Source organism: Xiphophorus couchianus, chromosome 14 (genome assembly GCF_001444195.1).
Source record: "Xiphophorus couchianus chromosome 14, X_couchianus-1.0, whole genome shotgun sequence".
NCBI classification, from domain to species: Eukaryota; Metazoa; Chordata; class Actinopteri; order Cyprinodontiformes; family Poeciliidae; genus Xiphophorus; species Xiphophorus couchianus.
Window position 1 is genome coordinate 5,866,546 of NC_040241.1, and position 27,421 is coordinate 5,893,966.

Below are 27,421 nucleotides of genomic sequence, written 5' to 3' on the forward strand. Positions count from 1 at the left end.
GCCACTACCAACTCTCAACATGGGGACGATGTATCCATATGCCGTTATGCTTCCTTCAGACGTGTCCACCAATCAGCTGAGAGATAAAGAAGAGTCAGTGAGTTGAATTCATGAATTCCATTTATTAATACCGAAATACAGCCGGTCCATTTCCCATGCTACCTTTAGGAGTTAGCAGGACAAAATGGTGACAAGCAACACTTGGTAACTTCCTTTATTAGCCTCAGTCTAAGCTACGCCCTGAAGAGGGCCTTTAACTCTAGCTTTGGGGGCGTTTCCTGTCATTTCCTTTTGTTTTAGCTTTGCAGCTAGCTAAAAGAGATAGAAGGAAAAACATAGAATTATTCTCAACATTGCATACAGATTGGAAGTAATTTCTAAATGTTGCTCTGGGTTTTAAAGGAGTTTGAAGGCACGCACACATCTCGGGATTTCAAGTTTCAGAGTTTTGACCCTTTAATTGTTCGTTCATTTCAGAATTACACACCTGAATTTAATCCCAACCAACTAGAATGAAGTTTGTGGTTTTATCGTGAAACGTAAAAATGTTCAAGAAGACTACACATAGGCGTGACACTACAAGATTACCTACATTTATTATTTTTTTTTTTAGATAATCCACTCGAATCTTTAAAAAACATTTTTTTCACACGAGCAATCATTCCACCAATTGAATTTCGAAGACGGTGTTTAAAAATTAAAACTGGAAGATGCACTGGCAGTAATCAGTCACCATAAAACCACAATGTTAGTGAGTTTTTGGAAATTATGTCAAGTTTACACTTTTGTATATAATGTTATAATGGTACTTTGAACAATAATATTCAGTTGGAGATTAATATTTCTCTACTGAATAAAAAATAAACAACATACTTTACCTCCAGGTGAAAATGTGTCAATAGGTCATTTTTACATTTTATTCTTGGGTTAACCAGTACATATTGAATATAGTAAAACAGAACAATGTAAAACCTATACAGTTACATTCATTTCATATTAAAATGCAAATAAATGAACAAATGCCCCAGCACTGCTAAGTCAGTGACCTATCAAAGCTGGATAAGTCAAAATGTTAAGAATGACTATAATTAAATGTGGTCAGAGGTAAAATAGCCGCCATATGATTCAATATGGTCGATAAAAATGACAATGTGCCTTTAATCAAGCAGAAAAACTTCAGTTTGTCATACAACATGCTTTGCTTTCATTCAAGACAGCTCTTTAAGGAAAAATAAAAAGCATTAAAATGTGTTCAAGCTTCTGAATGAACCAAACTAACTCCCTCGTTTAAAAACATAAGATATATTTCGAACAAACGGATTTAAGTTATAAGAATAAATGTGTCTATAGACACCAGATTATGAAAGCAAGATTCTTTTTTACAACGTAAAAGATTAAAAGTCTCATTTACAGTAGAAGGATCTTTAGCCTGCAGAACATTCTGCCAAAATCTGACAATCATCACTTCGGTTCACTAGATTAACTGTTAAACATATTCGAACCTTATTGCTTCATATTATGTCAATATAATGAAGAGGGTTATAGACTTTGTCAAAGTCTTTGATAAACTATTTCAAGGTATAGTAAATCAACTATTTCCAAACTGACTCAATTCTAACAAAGTAAACCTCCTGTCACATTTATATAGGAAAAAACTTTGGTGCTGCTCATGCTGAACAAAAGGGTGAATGAATAAAGTAACTGATCTGTGTTTTACTTTTCAAGTACAAAATTCATCTGCAGTTTAAAAAGCTGGAAAAAAGTCATTTCTCAGCCACAATGCCAAAAATATCTTCAGGAGTTTCACAGAGGTGGAATATTTTCCACCAATGATGCAATGTGGAAGAGCAGTTCTTGGTTTCAGCCAGGAGATGTCAGTGGTGAGCCGTGCTCAGCGTGATCATGAAGGTTGTTCACATCTGTCCAGTAGCGTCCTGCAGATTCTCTCTGATGGCGTTCAGCTCCACGATGCAGTCATTCAGCACGTTTGCCACTTGTCTTATTACGGCCACAATCTCCTTCTTGCAGCCTTTCTTCAGCTCTCTGGTTTCGTTTACGAAGTACTTGTCCATTCCTTTGAAGAGTCCTCGCAGGGAGCCCACAACGTCGTCGGTTATCTCTGTCGCTCGCATCACAGGCGAATCCACAATGCTGATCATCTGGACCGCCCTGCGGACTTCCCAGTCCTGGGAATAGTGCTGCGTGCCGGACCTGAGGAAAGGGTGGCCGCGCAGCCTGCGCAAGCCCTGGTTGACGAAGTGGAGGATGTTCGAGATCTCCAGCATTCGCTCTTCGTACTCCTGCAGCAGACCCTCGATCTATTTACGGACAGAGAATGTTAAATTAGTGATTTCACACAGAAGAGAAAGGAGCAGAGTGATCAAGACGTGCGGCCTCTGCGGCTGCCATCATGTCTCGCTGCATCAAAAACCCACATTACCTTTTTGCGTTCGTTCTTGTTGTTGACGTTATCGGAGATGGCCGCAGAGGCGGAGGTGATCCCCCCGGCCGTTGCCACCCCCACGCCCACGGCCGTGATTACTAGGGACGCTCCGAAGGTCACGGGAGCCAAGGCCAGGCCAGTGATGGCCGCCACAGTGCCCACCGCGGTGGTGGTGCCCCCGCTGATCCCAGCGATCTTGGCTTTGTGATGGAACTCGTTGATGTCGTCGGCGAGAGCGTGGAGCGAGATGATGGACTCCCACAGGACCTCGGCTTGCTCGGTGAACACCTTGTTGAAGAGACGCAGGCCGCGTTCGACCTTCTCTGCCAAGATGGTGAATGACCTGCAATCAAAGCAAGATTTTAGAAGAGCCAGTTCTTAGTAGTTTCTTCTTTCTTTGCTTCTGTGGTACTCAAACTTATAACCTCCTTGTAAATTGATCCTTTTACCCAATTACTCATCATCGAATTCGAATAATAAACTGAGCTTGACTGCATTGATAACTAGAATCGTTTGGAGTGCATGTGACTTTTGTACTGGTGCTACACAAGTATAAAATCAAAACATATTGCATAGTATCCCATAGTAACCAGTGAGTTGACCAAGAATTGCTGCTGGTAAAAACAAATGATCGCACTTTGACTCATCCTCTTTGACGGCTGCATCCTCTTCATCCGATGCCACTTCGTCCCATTCTGAAATGCACAAGTGGGGGAATACAAATCCAGCACCATCCATCATTGTTCACTTGATTTTAAAATCGGTTTGGATGTTGACTTACTTTCTACCGTGTACCACCACTCCAATAAACTGTCCGTGTCCTAAAGACGAAGATACAAAACGTAGTCAAATATATTTCTGACTTTTCTTCAGAGGAGCGTATACATTTCTTCTGTCTTGCATAATTAATCTAATATGGGAAATTTACAGTAAAATACTTAGAGGGGAGTATGCTGGGACACAGGGGGTAAAATATGGTTGTTTCCTGGCCAAACGGGAAACTTGACAGGTATGATCTGTTTCTGAATTATTTTATAAAGAATATTGCATGTTGCTTTTGAAATTTAGGAACATTTCACAAAAAATGTGTCTACTACAGTTAATTTAGAATTTACCTTAGGGAGAGACTGGCTTATCACACAGATACAGGTCAGCTTGGATATATTTTTATTTTTTTCACTAAATGAAATCAAATGCTTATTATATTTACACAAGTTATCTTCATCTCCTAAAAATAGTTTGTCACACAACTAGGCCTGTCGCAATAAATCAATCACAAATTAAAATGAACTCATTTTCAATGATTTATCATTTTTCTCTTTTCTCTCCGTTTCTACCAAAACCTTTGTGATGAAGGTTTTCTGTCTGGTGCTTTTGTCTCAGATAGCTCTGTTTCGGAAGGACAATTCAGTTTACCAAGACGTCATTCTTTATCTTATTTGTCGTTTCTGTAGTTTGGTTTATATATTTTAGAGATTTAAAATGCGTTGGGGATCCGGCGTTAAATGTTCGTTAGGATTTAAAGTTTATTGATCTATGAGAATGTGTTCTTGCCTTATTGTGCCATTACTGACATCTTGAAAATTGCCTCAAAAACAACAATATCTTTGTTTATCGTAACAAACCTCTGGGGCAATTTATCGTCCAGCAAAGTTTGTTATCAAGCCTACATATAACTTTACATGAAATAATTCTGTTCCTATAAAAACAGAGAGTCCGTAAATAAAAGCATCCAGAATTTTTGTAAGAACCAAAGAAACTGACCCCGTCTTCCTCCTCATCCTCCTCTTCGCCGGCTGCAACCAGTTCGTCCATCCGAGCAGCCTGCCATGCCGCCTGAGTGAGGGAAGAAGATGAGTTAATCAGCAAGTGTTTGCAGCATGCGTCACCATTTTAAGTAACTTAAGTAACTGCAGGCCTTTATACACAGCAGTAGGCGTGTCAGTGAAGATGGTATGCTGCTGAACCAGTCCGCTAACATGCTACCAGGATGTGTCAAGGTCCAATTGAGAAAAGAAATCTAACAGACCAAAACAACAGCATGAGAGGATTTGAGACTATAGTTTGCTATCATGAGGGCTTAATCAATCAGATCTGCATTGTGGCTAAAAGCTTGCTCATGTAACCACTGTACTGTATTCATTCCCCCCCCCAGTTTCTGGTAACTTTCACTTTAAATGCATTTCAAATGAAATATAAAGGAAGTCTTCATATTGTTCTTCTGCCTGACTGACAAAAGTCAAGATTCCCACTCAAAGCAAATCGTTTATAGAGTTGGTAGAACGTTTTAAAATCTGATAGTTAGCAGGTGGAGATTATCTGAACTGTTAACGCACAGCCATCACATGACGGTGAACGTTAGAGAAGGAGTTCGTAAGTAAAGATTAGAGTACAGTGTTGCAAAAGCACTGGGATTTTTTTCCCCACACAGGCATTTTCCACAATAAATGTCAATGTACTTCATGCTGTATAACATGAAGTACAGCATGTTATACATATACTCCTGTATAACAGGAGTCTGAGCTGGAGCTTCAACAATGGCTTTTGAATTGGCTGAAGATAGTGCAGAAGCAGCAACTTTTTAAAAATGTAGATTTTCGACATGTTAATTTCTTGTTTTTAAGTGTAGATATGAAAAATAGAGATTTTAGCCATTTTGTAAAATTTATATTTAAAAGTAGATATTAAAAATAGAGATTTTAGGCATTTTTTATTTACCTTGTTTAAATGTAGATATTAAAAATAGAGATTTTTTTGCATGGAATAAATCCTGCATTAAATTTCAGACTTTAAAAAAAACTGAATGACAAGTATCAATGATATATACTTCTCATTATTTCACTGGAAACCAAGTACTTTTTTTTCTCTGTTTACATAATTCTTTAGAAACATCAACATCCCATATAGAAGAAAATGTCCTGATCCTCTTTTAGCAAAGGTTTTTATATTTGTCTTTGATTTAAACCCTAAAAAACAGAAATAAAATTGTGTTTAAAATAAATAAATAGACCACAAAATTCCTATAGTAGATATTAAACATTTTGTTTGTAGCTGTAAATGTCTTTAGTTGGAGTAATGGCAAAAAGTTGCAAAGTGGTTGCAGACCCACTTCTGTAGACCAACCCAAAGCAAAGCTCAATTGTGATGTGGAGGGAAAATGGTTCATGCTTTACTACATTTTATTTCAAATAAAATAAGATCTGAAAAGCATAGCATTTGCTTGAAACTGTACACAACCAACTGGCTTTTAAAAACCAACCAATAAACAGAAAATAGAGGGAATATGGAACCATTTCAGACACAGAGACACGGCCGTATCTAACGGGATATGAGAAGCAGACAAAAAGTCCGATTGTAACTTTTGGAGGAACTGCAGAAAACCACAACTCAATCTGTTGACAGGAAACGGCTTGCTGTGCTCGCCACAAATCTGCTCTCTTTCTGGAGGAGCCAATGAAGATAGAAAGACAAGAACTAGAATTCTCCGTCTGTAAAAGTACAGGATCGTTACAGCGAACTTAGGAAGCAGGTGTTTATTCCGAATGAAAGAAAAAACGAAGCTTTGTCAGAGGCTACAAAAGATTTGAAATCCGTTGAAGTTGAGACATTGCAGCCGACTGAGAATCTTAAACATACCCTACTAATAACTTGGCCCTCCAAGCCATTTCAAACTCCGTTCTGGCTCTGATGAGACAATTTGAATCGCTGTCACTGAGGAATCAGTATCGGATAGTTTTTCCCATCAGCACTTTAACAGTTGAAAAGTTGCAGACGTACCTGGGCAGCCTCAGACAGGTGCTCATCAGATGGGGCTTCTGATTGGTCCTTGGCCTTTTTGCTCTGATGAGAGAAGATTCAGTCTGAGAATGTTGCACACGTCCATCAACGATTCCTCTGCTGTGGTCAGAGCGAACCAAACAGACTCACCTTGTGCTTGTGCTTTTTGGGAACTTTAGGCTTAACTGGCTTTTTCTATTGGGAAGAAAATAAGTGTGTCAAAGGTGTTTTCTCATGCAAAAACAAAACAAACAAAAAAAACACTGGAGTCTAAATAAAGAACAAAGAATACCAGTTTGAGCATTTCAATCTCATCTGGATCTTCATCATACTCCTCTTCGTGAGACTTCATGTCTTTTTCTGTCATTTCATCATCAGTGGAGCCCTTCTGACATTAAACACCAGTAATAAATTCAATATAAGAAGCGCGTTAACCATTAAACACTTACAGGGATTTGACTCCGCCTACCTCATTCAGTCCATGTGATGCCTTAGATTTGTGTGGCAGATGAATCTTATGTTTGGACTTTTTCTGCCAGAAACAAGAAGACGATTTTGTTTTTGTACTTTATAGTGAAGAAATACTAATAACTACTAAGGAGATAAGCGTTTCAGTTAAAGCAATAATAATAATCAATGCGCATTAAGTTGTATTTTCCAAAGACTTAAAAAAACAAAACAAAGAACAGCTGCTGATATAAGCTTATTGTGATCAGTTTTATGCAGTTTGTAGTTTCATTTTTTTTTTTTAAAAAAGGCAGAAAGTTACATGTTTGCGTTCTTTGCTCAATTCAACGTCGTCGTCCCCCTGCAGACTCGGTGAGTAACGATGAGACGTTTGCTGTTCGTCGTCCGTGAAGGCAGCCTGATTTTCACATTAAAAGTTTGATTATGTAGTTTATCAGTGAAAACACTGGATGTTATTTAGTTGGTAAAGATTTATTACCTTAGCTGAGCGACGGCTGAGGGCTTCCACCTCCTCGAGGCCTTCAAAATCATCATCCTGAACAAAAATAAAACGGACAGCGTAGAGAAATTAGAATAATATACTACGCAGAGTAATAAGGCTGGAAAATGATCTGCAAAGCTACTATAAGCGGCAACAACTGATAACGTGGTTGTTGGTGATTCTGACATTCGAAATCGTAATCTCACGCACAAAAAGGTGTTTGAGATATCTTCGCCACAAGTCACATGTTCCAGCGCTTTTGCCAGGACTATTGTAAAGGTTTGCCCACAATTGTTGGGATTGGTGGCTTACATCATCAGGAACCCACGATGGTGACAGATATATTTTCCCACCACCCAGAACGTAGGTGGAAAATATTAATTTTAGTCTCTTCTGCCCAGAGTTCATGTCGTTCCCTACACGGCTTCAGGTAAACTGTAGATGGAACTTCTTATGGCGCTTCCTTGACCCTCTTCCATGAGCTCAGATAAGATGATATTTGTTTCAACTCCTCTTTAAAACAAGAGGTGTTGCTTGGTCTGCAATTATGCTGTTCGCTAATGTTCCCTAACAAACCTGAAAGCTGCTGCAGAACAGTTTCAAACAGTTGAACTCTATTGACCAATCGGCTGACTTCTGAAGGCAGTCAGGGGGCCTGAATATAATTATTCACGACAACTAAAGCTAGCGAAAGTCTTAAGAAGGGTTGTGAAGTAACGCACGGTGCATGAATACTTTTGCAAAGCATCGCAAGAACCGTAAGCTGTGGAAAACTGACAAAAAATATCAAACTATGCTATCTCAGGTCAGCATCCTATCTACAGTCGCATCAGACACAGGTTGTTGTTGTTGTTGAAACGGAAATAGATCGCTACCTGGAGCTTGTCACGAGGTGTGTAGCCATGCGCTCCAAAGTCTTCAACAGATTTGTCCTGCGAGGGTGAAAACATCCCAAACATGTGGCACCGTTCAGACATCCTCATTCCACAAACATGGCAATCACAAACAGTTGACCAGCCACAAGTCCCTGTCATACCTTTGAGCCCTTGCGAGACGTGTAGCCATGAGCTCCTTTTGGTTCATTGTGTGACTGTAGAAAACAAAGAAGTTGAAATGAGGTGGGATTTTTGCATTTTGTTTTTAATGTTTTAATTTGAGAAGTGATGCAATCAGAGTATCAGGGTGTAGCAGACGTTTTCTACCTTCTCTAATGATATGGCAAATCCTCTTTGTGGCACAAACTTGACTTTCACCTTGCTATTCCTCCTCTGGAGGAAAACAACTTAGGTTTAGAAGAAAAGGCAGAGCAGGTTCTGTTTTCACGTGAACAGAAATGTGTTTCTGAGTAACGAGGAAAAAAAATCTAACAACCTGCCGATGGCCACCTTTCTCCCCATCCTCATAATCTTCTCCATCCAACACCGAGTCCTGAGAAATAGTTCAAGTTTAAGCAGCAACAGACTTAAATATGACTCCATGTTGAGCTGAAAACCTGACCTGCTGTTTTACCACATTTAACTTGAAGAATGGAGGCTGCTTACCGCCGACTGTCGACGTACAGTGGTGTTTCTCCTCTTGCTCCTGTTCTTCTGGTCACCGTCCTGTTGGAGAGGATTTAAAAACTCCCTGATACATTCACGCATCACTTTGCTTTCACAGAAGAATTGTAAGGAAAGCTGGAGTGAAATCTCTCAGAAAATCTCCTACAAGCTCCTTTAAGCTACCTTTGAATGTTGCAGTGAAAGCTCGTCGTCGTACGCAGAGGAACCAATGGAGGCTCTCCGAAACAGGCGATTGACTTTGGTCTTTGTAGATTTTTTCTAGAGGCATTAAGTATATCATAAAATAAATTCGTCAACCAGATTTATAGGCAGATTTTATACTGTTGGCAAACAGAACATACTTTATAGTCCAAACTATAAGGATCTTCATCATCTCCTGTGGAAATATGGTCACTGGAACCAAAGACCTGCAAAACAGAAGCCAAATCACCTGCATAAAGACCAGCTAGCATAAAACAACAACGGCTGGTGTTACAACATGTGATGATCTCTACCTTGGGGGTTTTTCGTCGACTGGGCAGCGTGTTGCTCTTTCCCCCCATGGCATCATCTGAGTACTTGTCCTACATTGTCAAAGTTGTTACCATTTTAATAAAACAAGGCAAAACAAGAAAATATTCCTTTAGCAGATCAGATTTACCTTTGAGCTTCTTCTGGACAGCAGCGACATTCGCAGTTTCCTGTCCCTTTTCTGGAAAACGTTCAGAGTTTAGCTGAAGCTGCAGCTGGAGCAGGAGAACAAGGAGGAAGGAGCAAAGGTTCTACCTTAACGTGGCCAAAGGTACCGTCGGGGTCTTCGCTGCTTCCTCCGTCTGACTCCATCTTGGCCTAAAAACAGGCAGCAGTCTGCAGCTGATTTTCTATGGTTTTAAAAATCGGCAAAGTTTAACAGACGAAACTGAATTGACTGACCTTCAACGACTCTCTTCGTAGCTTAAATGTTCCCGACTTTGAGAAGTCAGACAGAAAAACACATTCAAATTCAAAGTTTCAAGGAATTAAATTGGAATCTGTAGTAAAAGATAAATAAAGAAGAACATTTAGATTTGTTTTCTTACTGGCTTAAAGTCTGGATCCAGCTCAGGACTGTCCTCAGGCCAATCCTCCACACAGCATTCCTGATTCGTAGAGGGAAAAAATGTTTACATTTTGCTTCAACTTCATAAAACAGATCAGCACATATTTCTGGATAAGTGATTTATTTCTTCATTGGCATCAGATTTTTTTTTTCCTGGTAGGACACTTGTGAAAAAGCTCTATGGTCTCGTTCATACAGCCTGTGTATGAATGTAGTGGTGTATTCTGCGACCGACATGGTAGAGATGTCAAACCACCCGAAACTGATAAGGCCACAAAAGTTATGATGCTTTTTTTAAATGTCAAAAGAGGCTTTCATTGCATTACAATACAGGAGAGCGATTAAAAAACACATTTGAGTGTGCCTGTAAAACATTCAGGTTTCAATTTATCATGCATATAGTTCAGACTTTTAGCCCTTAGCACAAAAAAACTGGCTACCAGTAGCAACAAAGATGGAAATAAAAATGTTCTTGTATGAATCAGAGCAATGTATACAGAAACCAGGTATTAATTAACATTGACTAACACTGTTGTGCATGTGGATTAATCTCAAAAGACAGGTTAACTTTTTAAATATTCAGCATTTTCAACTTCAGGTACCATTTAGTTATGTAAGCGTTTCTAGTTTTGCAGAATCATTTCTATTTTAGACTTGATCAAACTTTTAGTTTGCTCTTTGGTATTTCTTGCAAATTTTGAATGTTATTATACACTTCTAGTGCACTTAAAATAAATCTGGCATGTAACATTTGTCGCTTTTTCCGTTGTACCGTCACCCTACTGACCTCTGACTCCAAAACCCAGGCGTCACGCGTTTCTTAAACATGACATTACAGTTTTCCAATCTAGAAGAAGCATCATATCTTTCATTCTGACCAAAATCTGTACAACATTTAACAAAGTGAAACTTTCAGCTTTGCAGTTGGGAACATTTTTCTAGGTGAAACTCACCTGTCCGATAAGGAGGACGTCCTCAAACACGACAAAGTTCTCAGGTTCCAATGGTTTGCTCTCCTGCAAAACAAATATATAAAACATCCATGTTGAGCAATTTTCTGTCTGGTGTAAAAAAAAAAAACAATGAGATGAGCACTCAAATTAAATATCAATAAGAAGCAGAAAATAACTTTGCATGGCAACATTCCTGTTGTCCAGACATGATTCACAAATCTGCCATTGGTTTATGATAGAAGTTACAATATACAGTAAAAACTGCATTCACTATGAGAAAAAAACAGTCTGAGAGTTAGGCAGACGTTAGTCATAAGTTATATGCAGAGATGTAGATTGCTGGTTTTCTCTTGAATTTTGGTTTTGCATTTCTTTCTCTATATAAAAACAGAAAATACAGATTCTATGTCTGTGTAACAATAGAGATAACCCATTTGAACACCACATTATAAATCAGACTTCATACCATTTTCTTTGGTTTGTGAGGAAGGACTGGTTTAGGAAGAGGTTTGAGGACTGGTTTGAGGACTGGTTTAGGCGGCGGTTTTGGCGGTTCTGGCTCAGCAGTGTGTGGTTCAGGTACTTCTGGTTCCAGTTTAGTCTAAGAGTTTAGAGGAGAGAAGGAGTTTATACAGTCACAAGTCTCCTCATTGATGGAGTTCAACACAAAACATCAGAAAATCATCTGTGTTTTTGAGGCTTACAGAGTATACTGGGGATGGAGGCCTCTCTGGTTTTGGTGGCTTCTCTGCTTTGGGGCGTCGAGTTCGAGGAAGGGGTCTTGGTGGCCGTTTGAAAGTTTGCACCTGCATGACGTATGAAATGACTTTATAGTAGCCTTAAAGTGTTTAGTCTTGCTGTTTGAAATAAGAGTTACATACATGAGTCAAATCAGCTGGAGAAAAGCTGGGCGAGGAGGACAGACTGCTGGCCTGGCTGAAGGAGGTCGGCTCAAGAAATTCCTCTTTGCTTCCCTGAGGCGTCGTCAAAAAATCTTTTGGTTTGGTTGCAGGCTTTCGTGGAACAACTGGAGGAACTTTTGGTGGAGTTTTCTTTGCTAAACCTGTTGAGACCGGCGTGTCTAACTTCAACTCAGATGGGCGATTGGTTAAAGGTGTAGAGGACATTGTCTTGGAGGGAGTTGGACCGAAAGGATTATCCAAACTGGGGACATTGAATAAATTCCTTGGGAGCGGACTTGGGAATGGATCCACAGGATTTGTAGGCGGTGAAAATACGTCAAATCCTTTCTTAAAAGAATTGTCATTGTCAGTGCTGGGGGTATTGTCTGGATGGAAGAGTTCCTCACTGTTCCTGGAAAACAAATCTGCTTCTGAGGCCGAAGTTTTACAAAATGGGTTTGGTGCCTCGGCTTTGTTAGGTGAGCCAAACAAAGCATCCACATCATCCGTGACAACATCTGAGCCATTTCTCTGTCTGCGTTTAGAGAACTTTTGTGTTTGAACCAAATCATGAAAATCCCCATTGGCGGTGGTGTTGAGCCTCAGAGAGGACGGACTGAAGAGCTCGTCTTTAGGGTCGTACCGCTGAGGCACATTAAGATCTTTGTTTTCCGTGGTCTTGATTTCATAACCAAGTTCCTGAGGTGAGCTTATGAATTTCATAGTGGGTACAGAGATGAAATTGTCTGGTTGTATTGAAGCCTCTGTTCCATCAGTGCTGCTGGTCGATTCCTAGCAGCAGAACATAACTACGTTTGGGATGTGTTCAGTAAAAGTCAATGTTGTCAATAGGCAGAGATCCGTAACATACATACCTTGTAATATGCATAAAAAGGGTTCGCTCTGATCAAATCTGCAGAGTCTCCGTTCTATGTGACGTAACAAGAAATCAATATTAAATAAATAAATAAAATATAGTTAAAGCTACACAGCTACGAGAAACAGTCATTCCAAAACAAACCTGAAGCCTTGACGGAAAGTCTTCTTGGACTCCATTCTGAAAAAATGACAAAAACTATGAGTCCTGCTTTTGCATCATGGATCATCAATTTAAACCATTACAGCACAGGTGTCAAACTCCAGTCCTCGAGGGCCGGTGTCCTGCAATGTTTAGATGTGCCACAGGTACAAAACACTGGAATGAAATGGTTTAATTACCTCCTCCTTGTGTAGATCAGTTCTCCAGAGTCTTAATGACCTAATTATTCTATTCAGGTGTGTTGCAGCAGAGGCACATCTAAAAGTTGCAGGACAGCGGCCCTTGAGGGCTGGAGTTTGACACCCTTGCATTACAGGAACCAATGCCATGCTGATTTTAAAAGAATCATCAGCTCTCCACCACCACACTCCAGTTTCTGTGCATTATAGCCAAACATCAACACTTCAGCCTGGTTTGTCCAAAGAAAATCGTTCCAAAAATGCATTCAGGTGTCGCTTTTCAAAACCCAAGACAAGCAGGTCAAACTCCTCGGGTCATTTTAAACTTCCCTCCTTGTAAAGGTTTTGTAATTCATGATAACATTTAACCTTTGACCTAAAAATGTTAAAATGCAGCTCTCAGGTTTTCACGCCTTCTGAGCACAAACCTACCATGCAAGACTAACATGTCTACCATTTCCAAAATAATGGAGACTGATTCTGGTCTCCCTGGAGACATTCATCTCCTTGGTTTATAATTAAAGAAAGAGAGAACGTTGCTGCTATGGATGTTTAAATCTAAAGAAGCTCAAATATTTTTCAGTTTTTAAGTTTCTACTCTAAGGAGAAAAAAAAAGTCAACAAAGTAATTTGGAAGTAATTCCAATTTTGATTGTATATTTGTGCAACCACTTACATTGTAGCGACGATGAGGGGGATCATGAGAAGCCATTTTCAGCATATTTTGTAGAGTCGCAACACTCTGCAGAGACAAACCATTGCTTCACTGATGGTGCATACATTTAGCTACCTTCATGCTTTAATCAGACATTTTAAACTACGGTAAAGGTGCAAAAATTGGTTCCTTTTAGGATTCAACTCGCAAACATAAATCTCGACAAAAAGGAGAAAATAAGTATTTGATACAAGGCCAGTTTTTCCAAGTTTCCACACCTACAAACAATGAAAAGGAGGACAGAAAAAAATATATATATATAAACAAAATAGTAAATCTGATTGTAGGATTTTTAAGTTACTAATTTAAACTTTCGCTGATGATATTTCACAAGAGTCACCAGGTATATAAATGTTCGTTTCCAAACGTAGTTTGACCGGCTTGTGATTTGGCACGCTCTAAAACAGAACAGAAACAATGCTAAAAACAAAATGATCAACAAGAACCTGAAAAACTAGACTGCAGAACTGAAACTGTCATATGCAAATACCCATCCACCCATCCACCCACCCATCCATCCATCCATTCACCCATTTTCTAACACCCTTGTCCCTAGTTGGGTCAGGATGGATGCTGGTGTCCATCTCCAGCTAACGTTCCGGGCGAGAGGCGGGGTCACTCTGGACAGGTCGCCAGTCTGTCGCAATACCCAAACTTTTGTAAACAGAAGACTGCACTGAAGCGTCTTACACTGAATTGCTGTTGTCATCTTTAGCATATTTACAGGTATAAATCAACTAAATTTCACAGTGAATTGAGTGGTGATATTTCTGCAATGCCGAGTCTGTAAATTCAGTCTGTCACGAAGGAAAGGGAGGAAGGGAAGAATGGATGGCTAGGCAGAAGGACCGACAACTGAAAGAATGAACTAATGGAAGAATGAAGGGGTAATCAACGGATGGACGAAGAATTTATAGAAGGAACAATCATTTGGATGGCACCACCCTGATGAAGGGATATATGGATGAATGGATGAAAATTTGACAATGGGATAGAGAAAGTTTGGAAATGCAAATATCGTTTTACAACCTACTTATTCAAACCTGGAAAAGACTTAAATTCCAAACTGCAAAGAAACATGTAATTATCCAACCACGAACCAAAAATATAATACTGTACAACATCTGTTTAGGGCTAAAATGATTCCTTGAGTGATTCGAGTACCTCGATTATTAAAATTCCTCGAGGAAAATTTATCTGCCTCGAAGCTTCGTTCAGTTATATTTTATTATTTAATACACCGTGTTCCGGCCGGGTTATAACTTGCATCGCGCAGAGCTCTCACTTCCGCCTGAGTTGTTGACGAAAGTTAAGTGTTAGCAACATAACGTCCAGTTTTCAAGTTCTGGCCCGGGAGGATTTTATTGATTCATGATAATGTCTGGGTCTTTGTCGTTTTTATACGTGTTTACCAATAAGCATCCTTAAAATGACTGGCGCAATGCCTGGAGTACGGCAGCCTTTTCTCCTCCCGGAGCTGCTGCCTGGTGGCCGGTTCAGAGCGAACAGCGGGGAAGAGCGCTATACAGGTGAGCGGATATGAACACGATTAACATAAATGTGGCTTTACGGACAAACGGGAAAATGTATTTCATATCATCCCGGTCTCAACAAATGTGTGGCAGAGCGCGTCGTGGCGGCACGTAGCTGGTAGATGAGTTTCTGTGTGTGACAAACAAAGGTGTCAAATCCTGTGGCTGACATGAACACAAAAGGTATAAATGTCTGAGCAAGGTGAGAGTTCATCTATTAAATTGACTGAAGATGAATACACAAACCAAAAGCTGGAGTGTAGACATTTTTATGAGCGTATATGTGAGCCTGACTCTTTATTATTAAATTGAACATAATTTAAGATTTTTGTATAATTGTTCTCCAGGTTAACTAAGAAAGTGAGCTATTATTGTTACAGGTTAATTTTCTAAACTACAGAAAATGTATTGCTAGGGAAGCTCAAATGTGGAAAATTGGACTGATGTTGATATGCGATATTAATATTGCTGTTATGTTAGATTTACCAATGTTTTACTTTTTTTTTTTTTATCCGATTACTCGATTAATCATAAGAATAATCGATAGATTACTCGATTAATAAAATATTCGTTTACAACAGCCCTACATCTGTTCATATGTGCAGTCATAACGTTGCAAATTCAGAAACTTTAATATTCAATACACCTATTTTTACACACGAACTTGCTTTCATTGCTGATGTCAGAGATTAGAAGAGGAAACAATGCAGCAGGAATTCACAGTTACCATGACAGTCTGGGTTTGGCAGTACAGTTTGTTTGTTAGGAGAGATGATACAGACAGTGATACTTAGAATGCTACCAGTGGAAAAAAAAAAAAAATCAGCACTGCCCGTCTGAAAATTAATGTTTACGCTGTATCATATTTTCCAAAATATGATACAAGTAAAATACAATATTTTAGAAAACGGTGGAATTACTTGATGTCATACTTTGGAACCAACAACCATTTTACACACACACACACACACACAAAAAAAACATATTTGTAGCAGAAAACCAATTTAAAAGACTCACAGGTCGCCTCCCGAGTGAAGTTAGTGCTGCTGCTCCTCCAGGTTAAACGCCATTTTCCTTTTTTGATTTTTTTTTTTGTGTGTAAAAAAATAAAACAAAAAAAGCGCAACAATTACAAATTAAACGTGAGTGACAATGCCTGTTTTGATAAAAAAAAAAAAAAACAACTAAACTTTTCACAAATATGAATCAGCTTACTAGTAACGCAGCCTGTTTTTTCTCTTTTTTCAAAAGGTATTTTATTTAAAAAATAATAATAATAAACTTACCACAGCCGTTTCTCCCCTTACGTCCTTCCTGAACTTATTTTTAACACAATATGTTTTATCCCAGAACAGAATATTTTATTCTCTCGTAATAAAACTCATCACTGCCTTCCAGAGGTCCGCACCGCTTTGGTTTGTAATTACCTCTCTGCTGGAAACACCTGCTGGAAGGTGGATGTACGAAGCAAATAAACTTCCGGTTGTTAGATGTTTCAAAATAAGATTCTTCTCGAATTTCCTCTGCCTAAAAAAAAATGCTGTTTCGTTTCAACAGGAAGGAGCGAGGAGCTAGCAATATATTCACTAACTGTAAACTGTTTGTTTTGCTGAAAAGCACGACGGAATAAAACGTGAACTTTTACCGCAAATCACAATTTATTACATTCATGAATTATGAAACAAGAGGCAATGTTGAGAAGATATTTGGTTTACACAAATTAGCTTTGTTGATGTAAGGTTCAATGTGAAGTCCCAAATATTTTGTGGTTGAATTTGACTCCAAACTGTGTGTATGGTTTTTCATAACTGAAACACATTAAAATGATAATAGATACTTTTTTAGGTGCCTTTTCTGGATGGAGTCGGTTTATGTGCCCTATCCATAGAAGAAAAACAATTAATATTGCTGCTTACAGAATGGTAATATTCAGGCCTATACATGAACAGGTATTAATACATGGGAGGTTGTACAACTCCTAGCTGGATACATGTTGTAAGAAAAAAAATGTACTATAACTTTATAATTATTAGATACTTCAGTATTGTTGAGTTCATAAAAATCCAAAAATATTATTACAACTAACCTGTTATAGGCTGATGAGATTTATATAAATAGTGTCTACAAAACATGCACTTATATAAAAAAAAAGTAAAATAAAATAATAATATTATTATTATTCTATATTTGGGTCCCTCCTGTTGTCTGGCTCAGCAAAAATCATAAATGCAAAAGCATTTGTTAAGTTAAAGGTAATTACAAATAAGTTAAAGGCAGCTCTTTCACTTACAAGTGAGGCCACAAATCTGTCAATGAAGCCACATGCACTACATGAAAAGTATTTAGTGAAATTAAATATATTACTTTTTATGTTAAGACCCAAATAACTATTTTTTTTACCCCCAACGCCACAACATTTGCATCACTACAGGTAATAAAAAAATAAAAAATGCATCCGCACAGATAGCACATTATTTTGAAATACAGATCTGGGTTGTTTCCGGTTTCAACGCCGCGGAAGTCCGCTGCGGTTTCATCCGAAGCGCAGTCGCCTCGAAGCGGACAGACCGGTCGTCCTGTCCCCGCCGAACCGGGTGGAGTGGTCCGGGTGTGTTATCCTGACAGACGATGTCATTGCTTGAATTGTTTTAGTTCCCATGAAATTGCGCTAAGTAACAATGATGCAGGAGATTTTTTTTTATATAACAAGCAACGCCTCAGTGAGTGTCACGTTTTCCAAACACCACCTTCTTGACTTTTTTTAAATTTTTATCAAACAATGATACAGCAGGAACGATGGGAAACAACATTCCAGCAAAGTTCACAGGAGTTCGGAGTGTAAAACAAAAAAACGATTTTCACCAACTTTGACCTGAATATCCAGTATGTCTGCCTTCGCATAGAAAACTTTATAATGGCCACAGTAAAATTTAATATTTATTTTCAATGTTACACCATATGAGCAAACATAATTCGTCTGCTTGATCAATTAAAATCAATAACATAGTCTGACCTTTATTGCAAAAGGAAATATTTCATGTAATATACAGACTACACATCTAGTTGTCCTGTTTTTTAAGATGTCATATAGATGAATGTTATGATGGTTTCCTGCTGTTGACTGATTGTTATTAATAATGTTATTATACATACACACGCAGTGGTTTTAATTGTTGGAAAAACAAAACGTGGTGTTTTAAGATTATGGAAGTTGTTGAAATTTTCTCAACTTCTTTATTTTCCCCCAGCAGTTCCTACTTACAGCAAAGATTAATTTGTTTGAACAAAAGGACCGTTTTAGCTATTGGTGTTAATCACCACAGTTATTAATTTTTCTTGCTAACAATTAAGAGAAATATTGGCTGGAAGAACCACTACTGGCAGCCCAAGTGCCTCATATGTTACTTGGACAAACAAACCGCTGAGTCAACGACTGCTGCTCCAGGACAAACTAATTGATATTATCAATTGTGCAAAAACAGAGATACTGATAATGTCCACATGGTGGCACTGTGTTCATTTTCAGTGCTTTAACTGCTGTAGATGGAGACGTTTTTTGTAACCATCACCGGTTTTGTCAAAGAATTGAGTCACTATTTGCTGACGCCTTGGGCCGACTCTGACTGTTCACAGTGACACAGAGGTGATTATGTATTCTGCAATCCTAATTTTGAAATAAGGGGCTCTTGAGAAAAGCAACAAGCAATTTGCTGCTTTGGGCTCATCAAGTAAGCGAACCGTCCAGAAAGCAGAACTAAACCCCATGTTAAAACCACTTATTCCTGTCTGGGGAGAAACAGATTTGCCAGGATATGCCGAGATGTTTGCCGAGCATCATCTGGTGACTTTATGTCATGTGAAAAAAACAACAACAACAAAAAAACAGAAGAAGAACAACGTAAATTCCAGGAAGTCTACGTTCGGAGTCGCACAGGCATAGTATGGTGCTGCAATTGACGAGTCATTGTTGTTTCACATGTTTGATGATTCATCTATCCTGGTTGCCACCAATGAAAGACGAAAGACTGAATCCTGGCTGCAGGCTGAGGCTGTGCCCTGTTGATAGTGGTGGCTCTGGTTTCAGTCTCTTGTTTTGAAAATGTATGAATTCATCTTAAAAATGCTTAACGTCATTAACAACTCATTACATTTTGTGTTTAACGTGTTTAAAATTAAGTTGTAAATGACTTAAAATTTAAAAGGAAATATAAAGAGGTCATTTTCACAAAATGTGGGTGAGAGTTGGCACTAATGTGTTTATGTAAATTGAGGCCAACGCACATGAGTGTATATTTAGACATATGTAAGCCCAGGTAAAATGGAAAATTAATTATCCTGTTTATTTTTATTTTTGATTGGATTTATTAATGAGGGTCCATCTGAAAATATTGTATGAGTTTATGGGGTAGGAGTTCAAAGTTTCTCACTTCTTCCTACTCCCTTTTGAGCATGTTAAGATGACTGTGGTACAAAACTGTGTGTCTTTTGCATTCCTTGTTTGTGTGCATGATTTTATACTTCTATCATGTTCGAAATAAAGTTTCATTTCATTCACTTTAAACAATTAAGAACATAATTTGACCTTTGCTTACACAAGCTAGGTTTAAAGTTAGTGCTCTGAAGATTCACTGATCAGGCATAACGAAGTTTGGTGTTCAGGCAGGCAGCACCTGGTGACCCAAAGCGTCCCAGTAGGACTTTGGCTAAATCATACGACTGCTTCCGTCTGTTTGCCTTCTTCACGTCTTGCTGTAAAGTGTTTTCTTGTAGTAAGAAACACAGATTCACCTCCATCCAGATGATGTTGAAGAGAATTAAATTTCTACACCACGTCACCCTATTGTATTGCGCCACGGCCCGGTTCTGATGTTCACCTGCCCTTTGTTGGGTTTTTTTAGGTAGTGGTCGACATTAGGACCCAAACTGGTCTGAAACTGTGCGGACTCATAAATAAGAAACCACAAAAAACAGCATGTAACCTAACACCTTTCTGTCAGAACCAACATTCAATTCTTCTGTAATTTTAGGGAGTTTTGGATCTGAGCACACGGGCGTCGACCCAGCTGCCGGTTCACCGCGATTCCTTCCATCGGACGACTTTCACAGAAGAGAAAGAGAACTATATGCTCTTCGTGTTCTTTGGCAAAATCCAAAGTGAAATAAACATTAGGTGAAATTGGACATTTAGATTTTAGTTCCACTTCCCTCAGTGATTGTTACATTTGGTCACTCATGTGACTGGGGCAGTTTTGATCCCGGCTGAGGACGTCGTTTCTTTCGTCAAGCAGCTTCTGCTCTGGCTGTTCCTGTTCCAGTCAGGCTGCTGGTCAGTTGTCAAAGACAAAACTGTATTCCCGGCTTGTGGTTCGTCTAATTTGACCCCGTTGTGGGTCATTTTAAGACTGCAGATGCTCTGATTGCGTTAGAGGAAAGCCTGTAGTTTTAGCTCAACGGTAAACAAAAAGTCCCAACAACAGTGAAACAGAAGAAATCAAGCACGATTGTTTGGCAGAGTATTTCATTTTAGCTATCTCCAAAATAACAAGCTTGCTAGCACATGTCGAAGACACTTGGCCAAACAAAACACGCCGGGGTTTTTCTGTGCGTGGCTGGAGAACCGGTCGTAACAAGCAAAACTGAAAGCATGCTTTAGGGTTAAGTGAGGCCAATAGTCAGCTCAGCTGGAGTTATGAATATGTTTTAACTTGTCAGCACAGCCTGACTTTAACCAAAACAAGAAAAGTCATCTGAGGTCACTTTTTTAACCGTCTCTCCAAACACTCGGCTTCAAATATACACGTTCAAGGTATTCCAATTGTTTACATTTTGACTAATTTTATTCGTAACATTTAGAAAATAAAAATAGAAACTTTTGGATTAAAAAAAAAAAACAAACAAAACTTTTATTAAAGTTGAGCTGACTTGAAATTGTCCAAACTAAATTCTGCTGCACTGAGGAGTGAAAATCTTACATGAAATAAAAGTGACTGGTCAACATTTAGAAACTACTTAAAGGAGTGTGTGTACAGGTGTGTACACGGGCCGATGAAAACGACTGGGTTTTGTGAAGTAAAAATAGGACCATAATAAACAATTTCATTACTTTTTTCCACATGGCGTCACATTAAACCTGTGTAATTAGAAAAGAAAAAACAAAACAGGTCCATCCATCCATGGACTGAAAGTTTATGTGTTGCCATCTGCCACTCAAGGTGTTGCATCCATTTGCTGTTACTTGAGTATGAGGTAAGCTCTCTGTTGGTGTGTGATCGACTCATTCGGACCTCCAACCTTCTGACAGAAACCTGGAAACTGTGCTGGAAATCGCGCTTTGCCACCATCACAAAACGATTGACCATTTGAAGCCAGCAGGTTCTAAAACTTGAAAGTCGGACCTCCGGTTCTTGAACTGGGAAATCACAATAACGTGCAGCAGTCTAATTGCAAACCCACCCCTTGATGTATAAATGTGTAAGTATACGTTTTTATGAAGTGCCGCAAATCTCTACAGTCCTGTGGAAAACAGCACACAGGTACCAATCATCACCAGATAATGTCACAACGACTGACCCAGAAATTGTGCCGTCTGCATGTACAATAAGTCACTTTGTTTAGAGTAAGTGAAGCTAAAACCTGGAAATTCCCTCTGGGCGGCGCAGGGTCTACAAAGCAAAAGTGAAACCAACACAAAAGTTTTAAAAGGATAAGAATGACTTCTCGCAGCAGGAGGAAGCGTCGGCAACTCAGTTGGAAATAAACGTACAACTCTGGTAATCAGGTGAGTCAGAATGTTAATAAGGTCTTGATTCTACTAGTTTCTGAGTGTCAGAGTAAAAGGGAAAAGAAAAAATATGTTTATGCTTTAATTATATTTTTCCAAACTTCAAGTAATTGCTATTGAAGTAAAAATAGTGTCTCAGTTACAGCACAGAGCCATAAGACATGCTTTACTAACATGAGCTATAATCATTTCTACATGCAGGGTTTGCAGCATGTGGACGTCAGAGCAGTTCTGTCATTACATGCAAATGCTTCGTTAGATGAAGTAAACAGCCAGAGGCCCCCTGGGGGTTGGTGCCAATGTAAAGACAGCAACGTTGAAGCAGCGACCAAGTTAAAAAGACAAATATGATCACAGGGTGACACATCAGCTGCTTGATTTGTCGTTTTTGTACCAGGTGAGTCCACTGCTCTTAAAATTAACTTTGTAATCCAGCACTGCTGAAAACTGCTTTGTGTAAATATGATCCACAGCTTTTACTTAGCTAAATATTATGAATGTTTGGCATGGTGTTTTGTTGCAGCCATAGCAAATTGTTAGATGTTGTCAAATGCTGTTATATGTTTCTCTGTTAAAAATGTTTCTATAAAACACTCTCTAAGCTATTTACTCTCTTCTGTTTTAGCCAGACTTGAGCAAAGAAATGGATCCCAGAGTGATTCACCGAGTTGTAACTTCCTTCCTTGCTCCCCGTTTATTCTCTCCAAATGAAAATGAAAAGAGTCTCGTCAAGCTGCTGCAAGGACTGGTCAGGAGTATTAAATGGAGACCTGAAGACGTCAGTGAATTGTTTGAAGCCCTTCTGCAGAGATTTGAGACGGTGTGTAGAAATGACAGATCGCATCTCCTCACATGGTTGCTCCAAATGTTGCACTGGATTCAAGTTAACTACATCACACCCACCTGGAGATCTAATTCAGGAAGAAGCCTTCTGGAGTTGGTCAGAGACACGGCAGTGACCAATGAAGCGCTCAAGGCCTGTTTGGGAGATGATGAAGACAAAACCTTGGATGAGATCATTAAAGAAATCCGAGATGGAGAGTTTAACCAAGTTAATAATGAGTTGTTGGCCGAGGTCAGAGATATTGTGTCATCAGTTCAAGCTGCCCTGAGGTCCCGCAGTTCAGGATCAGAGCTGACTGGCCTGAGAAAAGTCTTGCTGACTCTTTGCCAGGCAGCAGAAAAAACTCACTTCAGACCACGGCTGACCCAGATGGTGAGCTGGTGTCTCATGGCTCCAGCCAAAACGGGGCGTCTCATTCAGGTTGGCACTGGAGAGGGGAAGTCCTGCATTGTGGCCATGTTTGCAGCCTATCGAGCTCTGAGAGGAGAGAAAGTGGACATCATGTCGAGTTCATCTGTTCTAGCAGAGAGAGACATGAGAGACTGGAAGAAATTCTATGATGCTTTAAAGATCAGCGTGGACTGCAACATCAACAAGCAAGACGAAGACTCAAAAAAGTGCTATGAGAGCCAGATTGTTTATGGTACCGCAGAGCAGTTCACTAGAGACTGGCTGAAACACCATGTTCTTAGGAAGGACATATTTGGCCAGAGGACATTCCAGTGTGCAATTGTGGATGAGGTGGATTCCTTGATGTTGGACAAAGGTCATGATGTTCTCTACCTGAGCAGTGACATGCCTGCTCTTCAGCATCTCAACCCTCTCCTGGCATTAATATGGGCCACTGCTAACCAGTACAGCAAGGTAGGGTCAGGTCACATTGTTGGGCGAAAATATCCCTTTCATTAAGTTGTATTAGAACAGATCAAGCAGGAAGGATTGGATGAGTTGACTGTTCTTCAAATAGCCGAGGAGACAGGAGTACTGGCCAATGGCATAGTTACAGAAATACAGAGGAAACCAAGTCTTTTAGATGAGAAAATTGCAACAACTGCAAATGTTGCAGCCAATAAGCTGGTTGAGTTCTTTAGGGCAGTGGAGACCAGATTCCCATCATGTCAGTTTGTTCTACACAACCTCAATACAGATGGATCCGTAAAAGATCTGAACAGGTCGTCAGGAGGAAGAGGTCAGAGACGAGTGTCTCTGCTTTTGAATGGTGGCTTCTGTCAATACATGTATCCTGATACAGACAGTGTAGTGAGAGCTACAGAAAAGGAAGTAAGGTGTTTTCTGCATTTCACACCACGTGAACTGAACAAGTCTGAAGGAAGCTGCTACATCCCAGGTTTCCTTTCAGATCTTGTAGAATCTAAACTAAAGATCTGGATTGAAAATGCATTCCGTGCACAAACCATGGAAAGAGATCAAGAATATATCTTTGAAGGTGATGTAATTGTACCTGTGGACTACAGCTGCACAGATGTGATTGGAAACAGCTTGAAATGGTGTGATGGTCTACAGCAGTTCCTTGAGATGAAACATCAGACGAAGTTGAGTGATATGACCATCATCACCAACTACATGTCCAACGTTGGTTTGCTTCAAAAGTACAAAAGTCAGATTTATGGACTGTCTGGGACTCTTGGAGAACAAGCAGCGATTGAGAGCATGAGGAAAACATTTCAGGGCATCAAGACTTGCCAAATCCCTTCATACAAGCGCAGGAAGCTGTTTGAGGTTCAGGGAGTTATCATGAAGGATGAAAGAAGATGGATCGAGAAAATCTGTGAAGTTGTGCTTGATCAAATCAAGCCTACACCATACAGGTCTCCAAGAGCTGTGCTAGTGACTTGTGAGTCCATCAAGCTAGCAAAGTTACTGTACCAAATTTTTAGTGGTAGAGTCTCAAGCACAATGCTTTACATCAAAAACGACAAGGACAACAGTGTTGTCTTTAAAAAGAAGTTGGGTGCAGGAGACGTCATCATAGCAACAAATCTGGCTGCTCGTGGAACGGACCTTCAGGTTTCTGACTCTGTAAAGTCAGCTGGGGGTTTGTTCGTTGTGCAAACTTTTCTGCCTGATAATTCCCGTGTGGAGGCTCAGGGCATTGGACATACAGCTAGACAAGGATCACCAGGGTCTGCTCAGATGGTTGTCTGCTTCACTCATCTGTCAGAGCCTCTGCAATTGCTAATTCTAACACGTAACCTTTTGTCCTTCATGGAAAATATTGCAGATGCATCTGCATCTTTTCTGCAGTTGTTTCTTATGCACTTGCGGCAATATCAGAGGAGCAACACCAGGGGAGAAAGTCAAGAAATGTCCTCGCTGCTGCATCGTATTTTGAATGAAAACACCAACTCTGATTTGATGATGGTTAAAGAGATCAGAGATGCATTAATGGCTGAACAACTGTCTAGCTATGTGGAGTCTGATCTACCAAACATAAAAAAGAAAGAAGAGCTCTTCAGTCAGTACCTGGAAACACTGGATCTGCTCCACAAGAGCAACAACAACAAACCGACTGAATCAGATGTTTCCGCACTCAATGAGTTTTGGGGAATGTGGCTCCTTACAAAGTTTTCTGAGGAAGACTCTGCTGTTAGATTGAAAACCATCCTGAGTGCAGACCTGAGCACAGCCTTACAAAAACTAAGGCAGAGAGAGTCTCCCTCATCCAACGTCCACTACTACACTGCCAAAGGTAGTGAGCTCGAAAAAATGGGAAGGCTTTCAGAGAGTATTGACATGTATACTAAAGTCATAAACCAGGACCCCTGTTGGGCAGCAGTTGCATTTTACAATCGTGCTTCTGCGTCTTTAACCCAACACAACAGGAGCCAGGACCCTGAGTGTCTCAGTCAGGCTCTGGAAGATTTGCAAAAAGCTCTCATGTCTGTGAAGCTCCACACTGACCAGCTGGATGTCACTTACAGATACGTCACACAGCAAACCACAAACCCCGCTGGCAACTTGACAACCAGATTTGACAAACACATCATGGCCAGACACACAGTTCTGGTGTCCTTCAAAACAAATATTTACGAAGCAATGCAGAAGATAGACCGGGCCAGCAACACGAGCGGGTCTGTTAGAGTGAAGAAGACCCCTGTCTACTTCCTGGTTTCTCTGGAGCATCTTCTTCCCATGCCAGTAATCTTGTTGGAATCAGCCAGGGCGATTTATTCCAGAAACCCTCTGTTGAGGCATCAACTCGCCAATCACCCCTCCTTAGATATTTTCAATGAAGTCATGAGTCTTGAATCTATGGGCCTTACTCACGTCTACGTCTTAGAGATACCGTCTTCTTTGGCTACCTTCTTTTCAAAGATAGCTCGGGCCTTTCACTGATTAGGTTGACTTTGTGAGAGTGAAGAAACTGAACACAGTATATTTGTGACAAGATACAATATCCACATATTAGTTTAAATTATGCACAAAAAAAGGTTTAGGGTTGTTGACAAGTGATTAAAAAAGGGCCTAAGGAGATGGAGATGCATTTTTTCATGCCTTTGTGTTGTTTCCATGAGCAGGGTCAACGACTTTTGGTAAGGGGTGGAAATATTCTGCCCATAACAACAATTGTCCAGCATTGAAAAATAGATGTTTTTCTGACTACTTGTTTGGATTCTATGAAAACAGATGGAAACTTATTAACTTTGCATATTATGACTGGTTTTTTTTCATAATGAATTGCTGTAAAGGAGTTTACATAGTTACAGAGGAATCCTTCTCTAACTTTTGTTTTAGAAAAAAATGATACATTTTTCTTCTACATCTCACTGCCTACAGATACACGGTTATGTTTGCAGTTTTACATTTCTGAAAAAAGTTTAACATTTTCCATTTTTATAATTTTTTTTAGCCCAGTTTCGACATGAAACGTAACAATCACACTGACTTGATATTTTAATGTGAAACTTTATTATATGTGACAAAGACACAAAGACTCATGACAAAGTGTCTTGTATGTGTTTCGTCGTAACTGTGGATAAAATCTTGGATTTCCTGCCAAGAATATTGGCATATATCTATCTATCTATCTATCCATCTATCCATCTATCTATATACATAGATCTCTCTCTCTCTTTCTCTCTCTCTCTCTCTCTCTCTCTATATATATATATATAATGTGCACTTGATGCTTAGAGTAATTTTTTTCAGATATTCTGAAGTGAAATGTCTAAATTTTATTTTCAGCATGAATTGACTTTTTATTAAAGAGCATAAAGAGAAACTAATGGTAATGGCCTCTTTATTTGATACACCCATTTTGTATTTGTAATTATATATACAGTATATACTGTGTGTATATATATATATATATATATACTGTATATATATATACATACAGTATATGTATATATAAAATTGTAAAACCTAACTGTGAATGAACTAAAATAATGTTTTTATTAGTCAGGTTTTCCATAATAATAATAATAGTTGTTTTTTTTAAAGACCAGCCAATACTGTACCACTGTGAAATCTGAATGCTCTGCATGTTGAGCTCACTCTGTAACCCACAGATTCATGCAAACCCTACCTGGACCCCCAGTTAAACTACCTTGTGCTGATAAAACTGTCTAATGCATGTAAATGATATCCTATATATCTGCATCTCTGAACCTTCTTTCACTATTAATCAATAACCTACATATTTT

At 39.3% G+C, this 27,421-nt stretch overlaps 2 protein-coding genes across 7 annotated transcripts; one reads left to right on the plus strand and one right to left on the minus strand.

Moving 5' to 3' along the window:
• Positions 1-600: 600 nt before the first annotated feature.
• LOC114157090 (chromatin-remodeling ATPase INO80-like) lies at positions 601-17,071 on the minus strand. Of its 3 annotated transcripts, XM_028037862.1 has the most exons (33): positions 16,416-17,068; positions 16,147-16,203; positions 13,559-13,624; positions 12,686-12,721; positions 12,540-12,593; positions 12,249-12,456; positions 11,644-12,200; positions 11,467-11,568; positions 11,229-11,363; positions 10,763-10,825; positions 9,790-9,849; positions 9,644-9,679; positions 9,497-9,559; positions 9,372-9,422; positions 9,226-9,294; positions 9,073-9,138; positions 8,894-8,989; positions 8,711-8,770; positions 8,541-8,597; positions 8,372-8,437; positions 8,206-8,259; positions 8,045-8,101; positions 7,167-7,223; positions 6,990-7,085; positions 6,690-6,752; positions 6,513-6,608; positions 6,371-6,415; positions 6,221-6,283; positions 4,208-4,279; positions 3,225-3,264; positions 3,081-3,138; positions 2,441-2,786; positions 601-2,318 (listed from the first exon to the last, which is right to left on the minus strand). In XM_028037862.1, exons 3-33 carry the CDS (start codon positions 13,601-13,603, stop codon positions 1,914-1,916), a joined length of 3,276 nt encoding a protein of 1,091 aa, XP_027893663.1. In that variant the 5' UTR covers positions 13,604-13,624; positions 16,147-16,203; positions 16,416-17,068; the 3' UTR covers positions 601-1,913. The 3 variants fall into 3 exon arrangements, with proteins under 3 accessions (XP_027893663.1, XP_027893662.1, XP_027893661.1); XM_028037861.1 differs by having other exon boundaries at positions 6,513-6,605; positions 11,644-12,456; positions 16,416-17,071; XM_028037860.1 differs by having other exon boundaries at positions 11,644-12,456.
• A 4,262-nt stretch (positions 17,072-21,333) lies between these two features.
• LOC114157106 (protein translocase subunit SecA-like) lies at positions 21,334-26,891 on the plus strand. 4 transcript variants are annotated; one of them, XM_028037890.1, is made up of 3 exons: positions 21,334-21,907; positions 22,112-22,307; positions 22,536-24,839. In XM_028037890.1, exon 3 carries the CDS (start codon positions 22,554-22,556, stop codon positions 23,661-23,663), a length of 1,110 nt encoding a protein of 369 aa, XP_027893691.1. In that variant the 5' UTR covers positions 21,334-21,907; positions 22,112-22,307; positions 22,536-22,553; the 3' UTR covers positions 23,664-24,839. The 4 variants fall into 4 exon arrangements, with proteins under 4 accessions (XP_027893691.1, XP_027893692.1, XP_027893689.1 ...); XM_028037891.1 differs by having other exon boundaries at positions 22,540-24,839; XM_028037888.1 differs by having other exon boundaries at positions 21,343-21,907; positions 22,536-26,891.
• The last annotated feature ends 530 nt before the right edge of the window (positions 26,892-27,421 follow it).

Bases quoted from the DNA above. Each gene is read 5' to 3' on its own strand.
- LOC114157090 (XM_028037860.1), bottom strand. From the start codon at position 13,603: ATGCTGAAAATGGCTTCTCATGATCCCCCTCATCGTCGCTACAAT. The intron at 8,102-8,205 runs GTATGACAGGGA...TCACCCTCGCAG, and splicing joins CGTCTCGCAAGGGCTCAAAG to GACAAATCTGTTGAAGACTT. The intron at 2,787-3,080 runs GTGCGATCATTT...CTTTGATTGCAG, and splicing joins GTCAAAGAGGATGAGTCAAA to GTCATTCACCATCTTGGCAG.
- LOC114157106 (XM_028037888.1), top strand. From the start codon at position 23,991: ATGTATCCTGATACAGACAGTGTAGTGAGAGCTACAGAAAAGGAAGTA.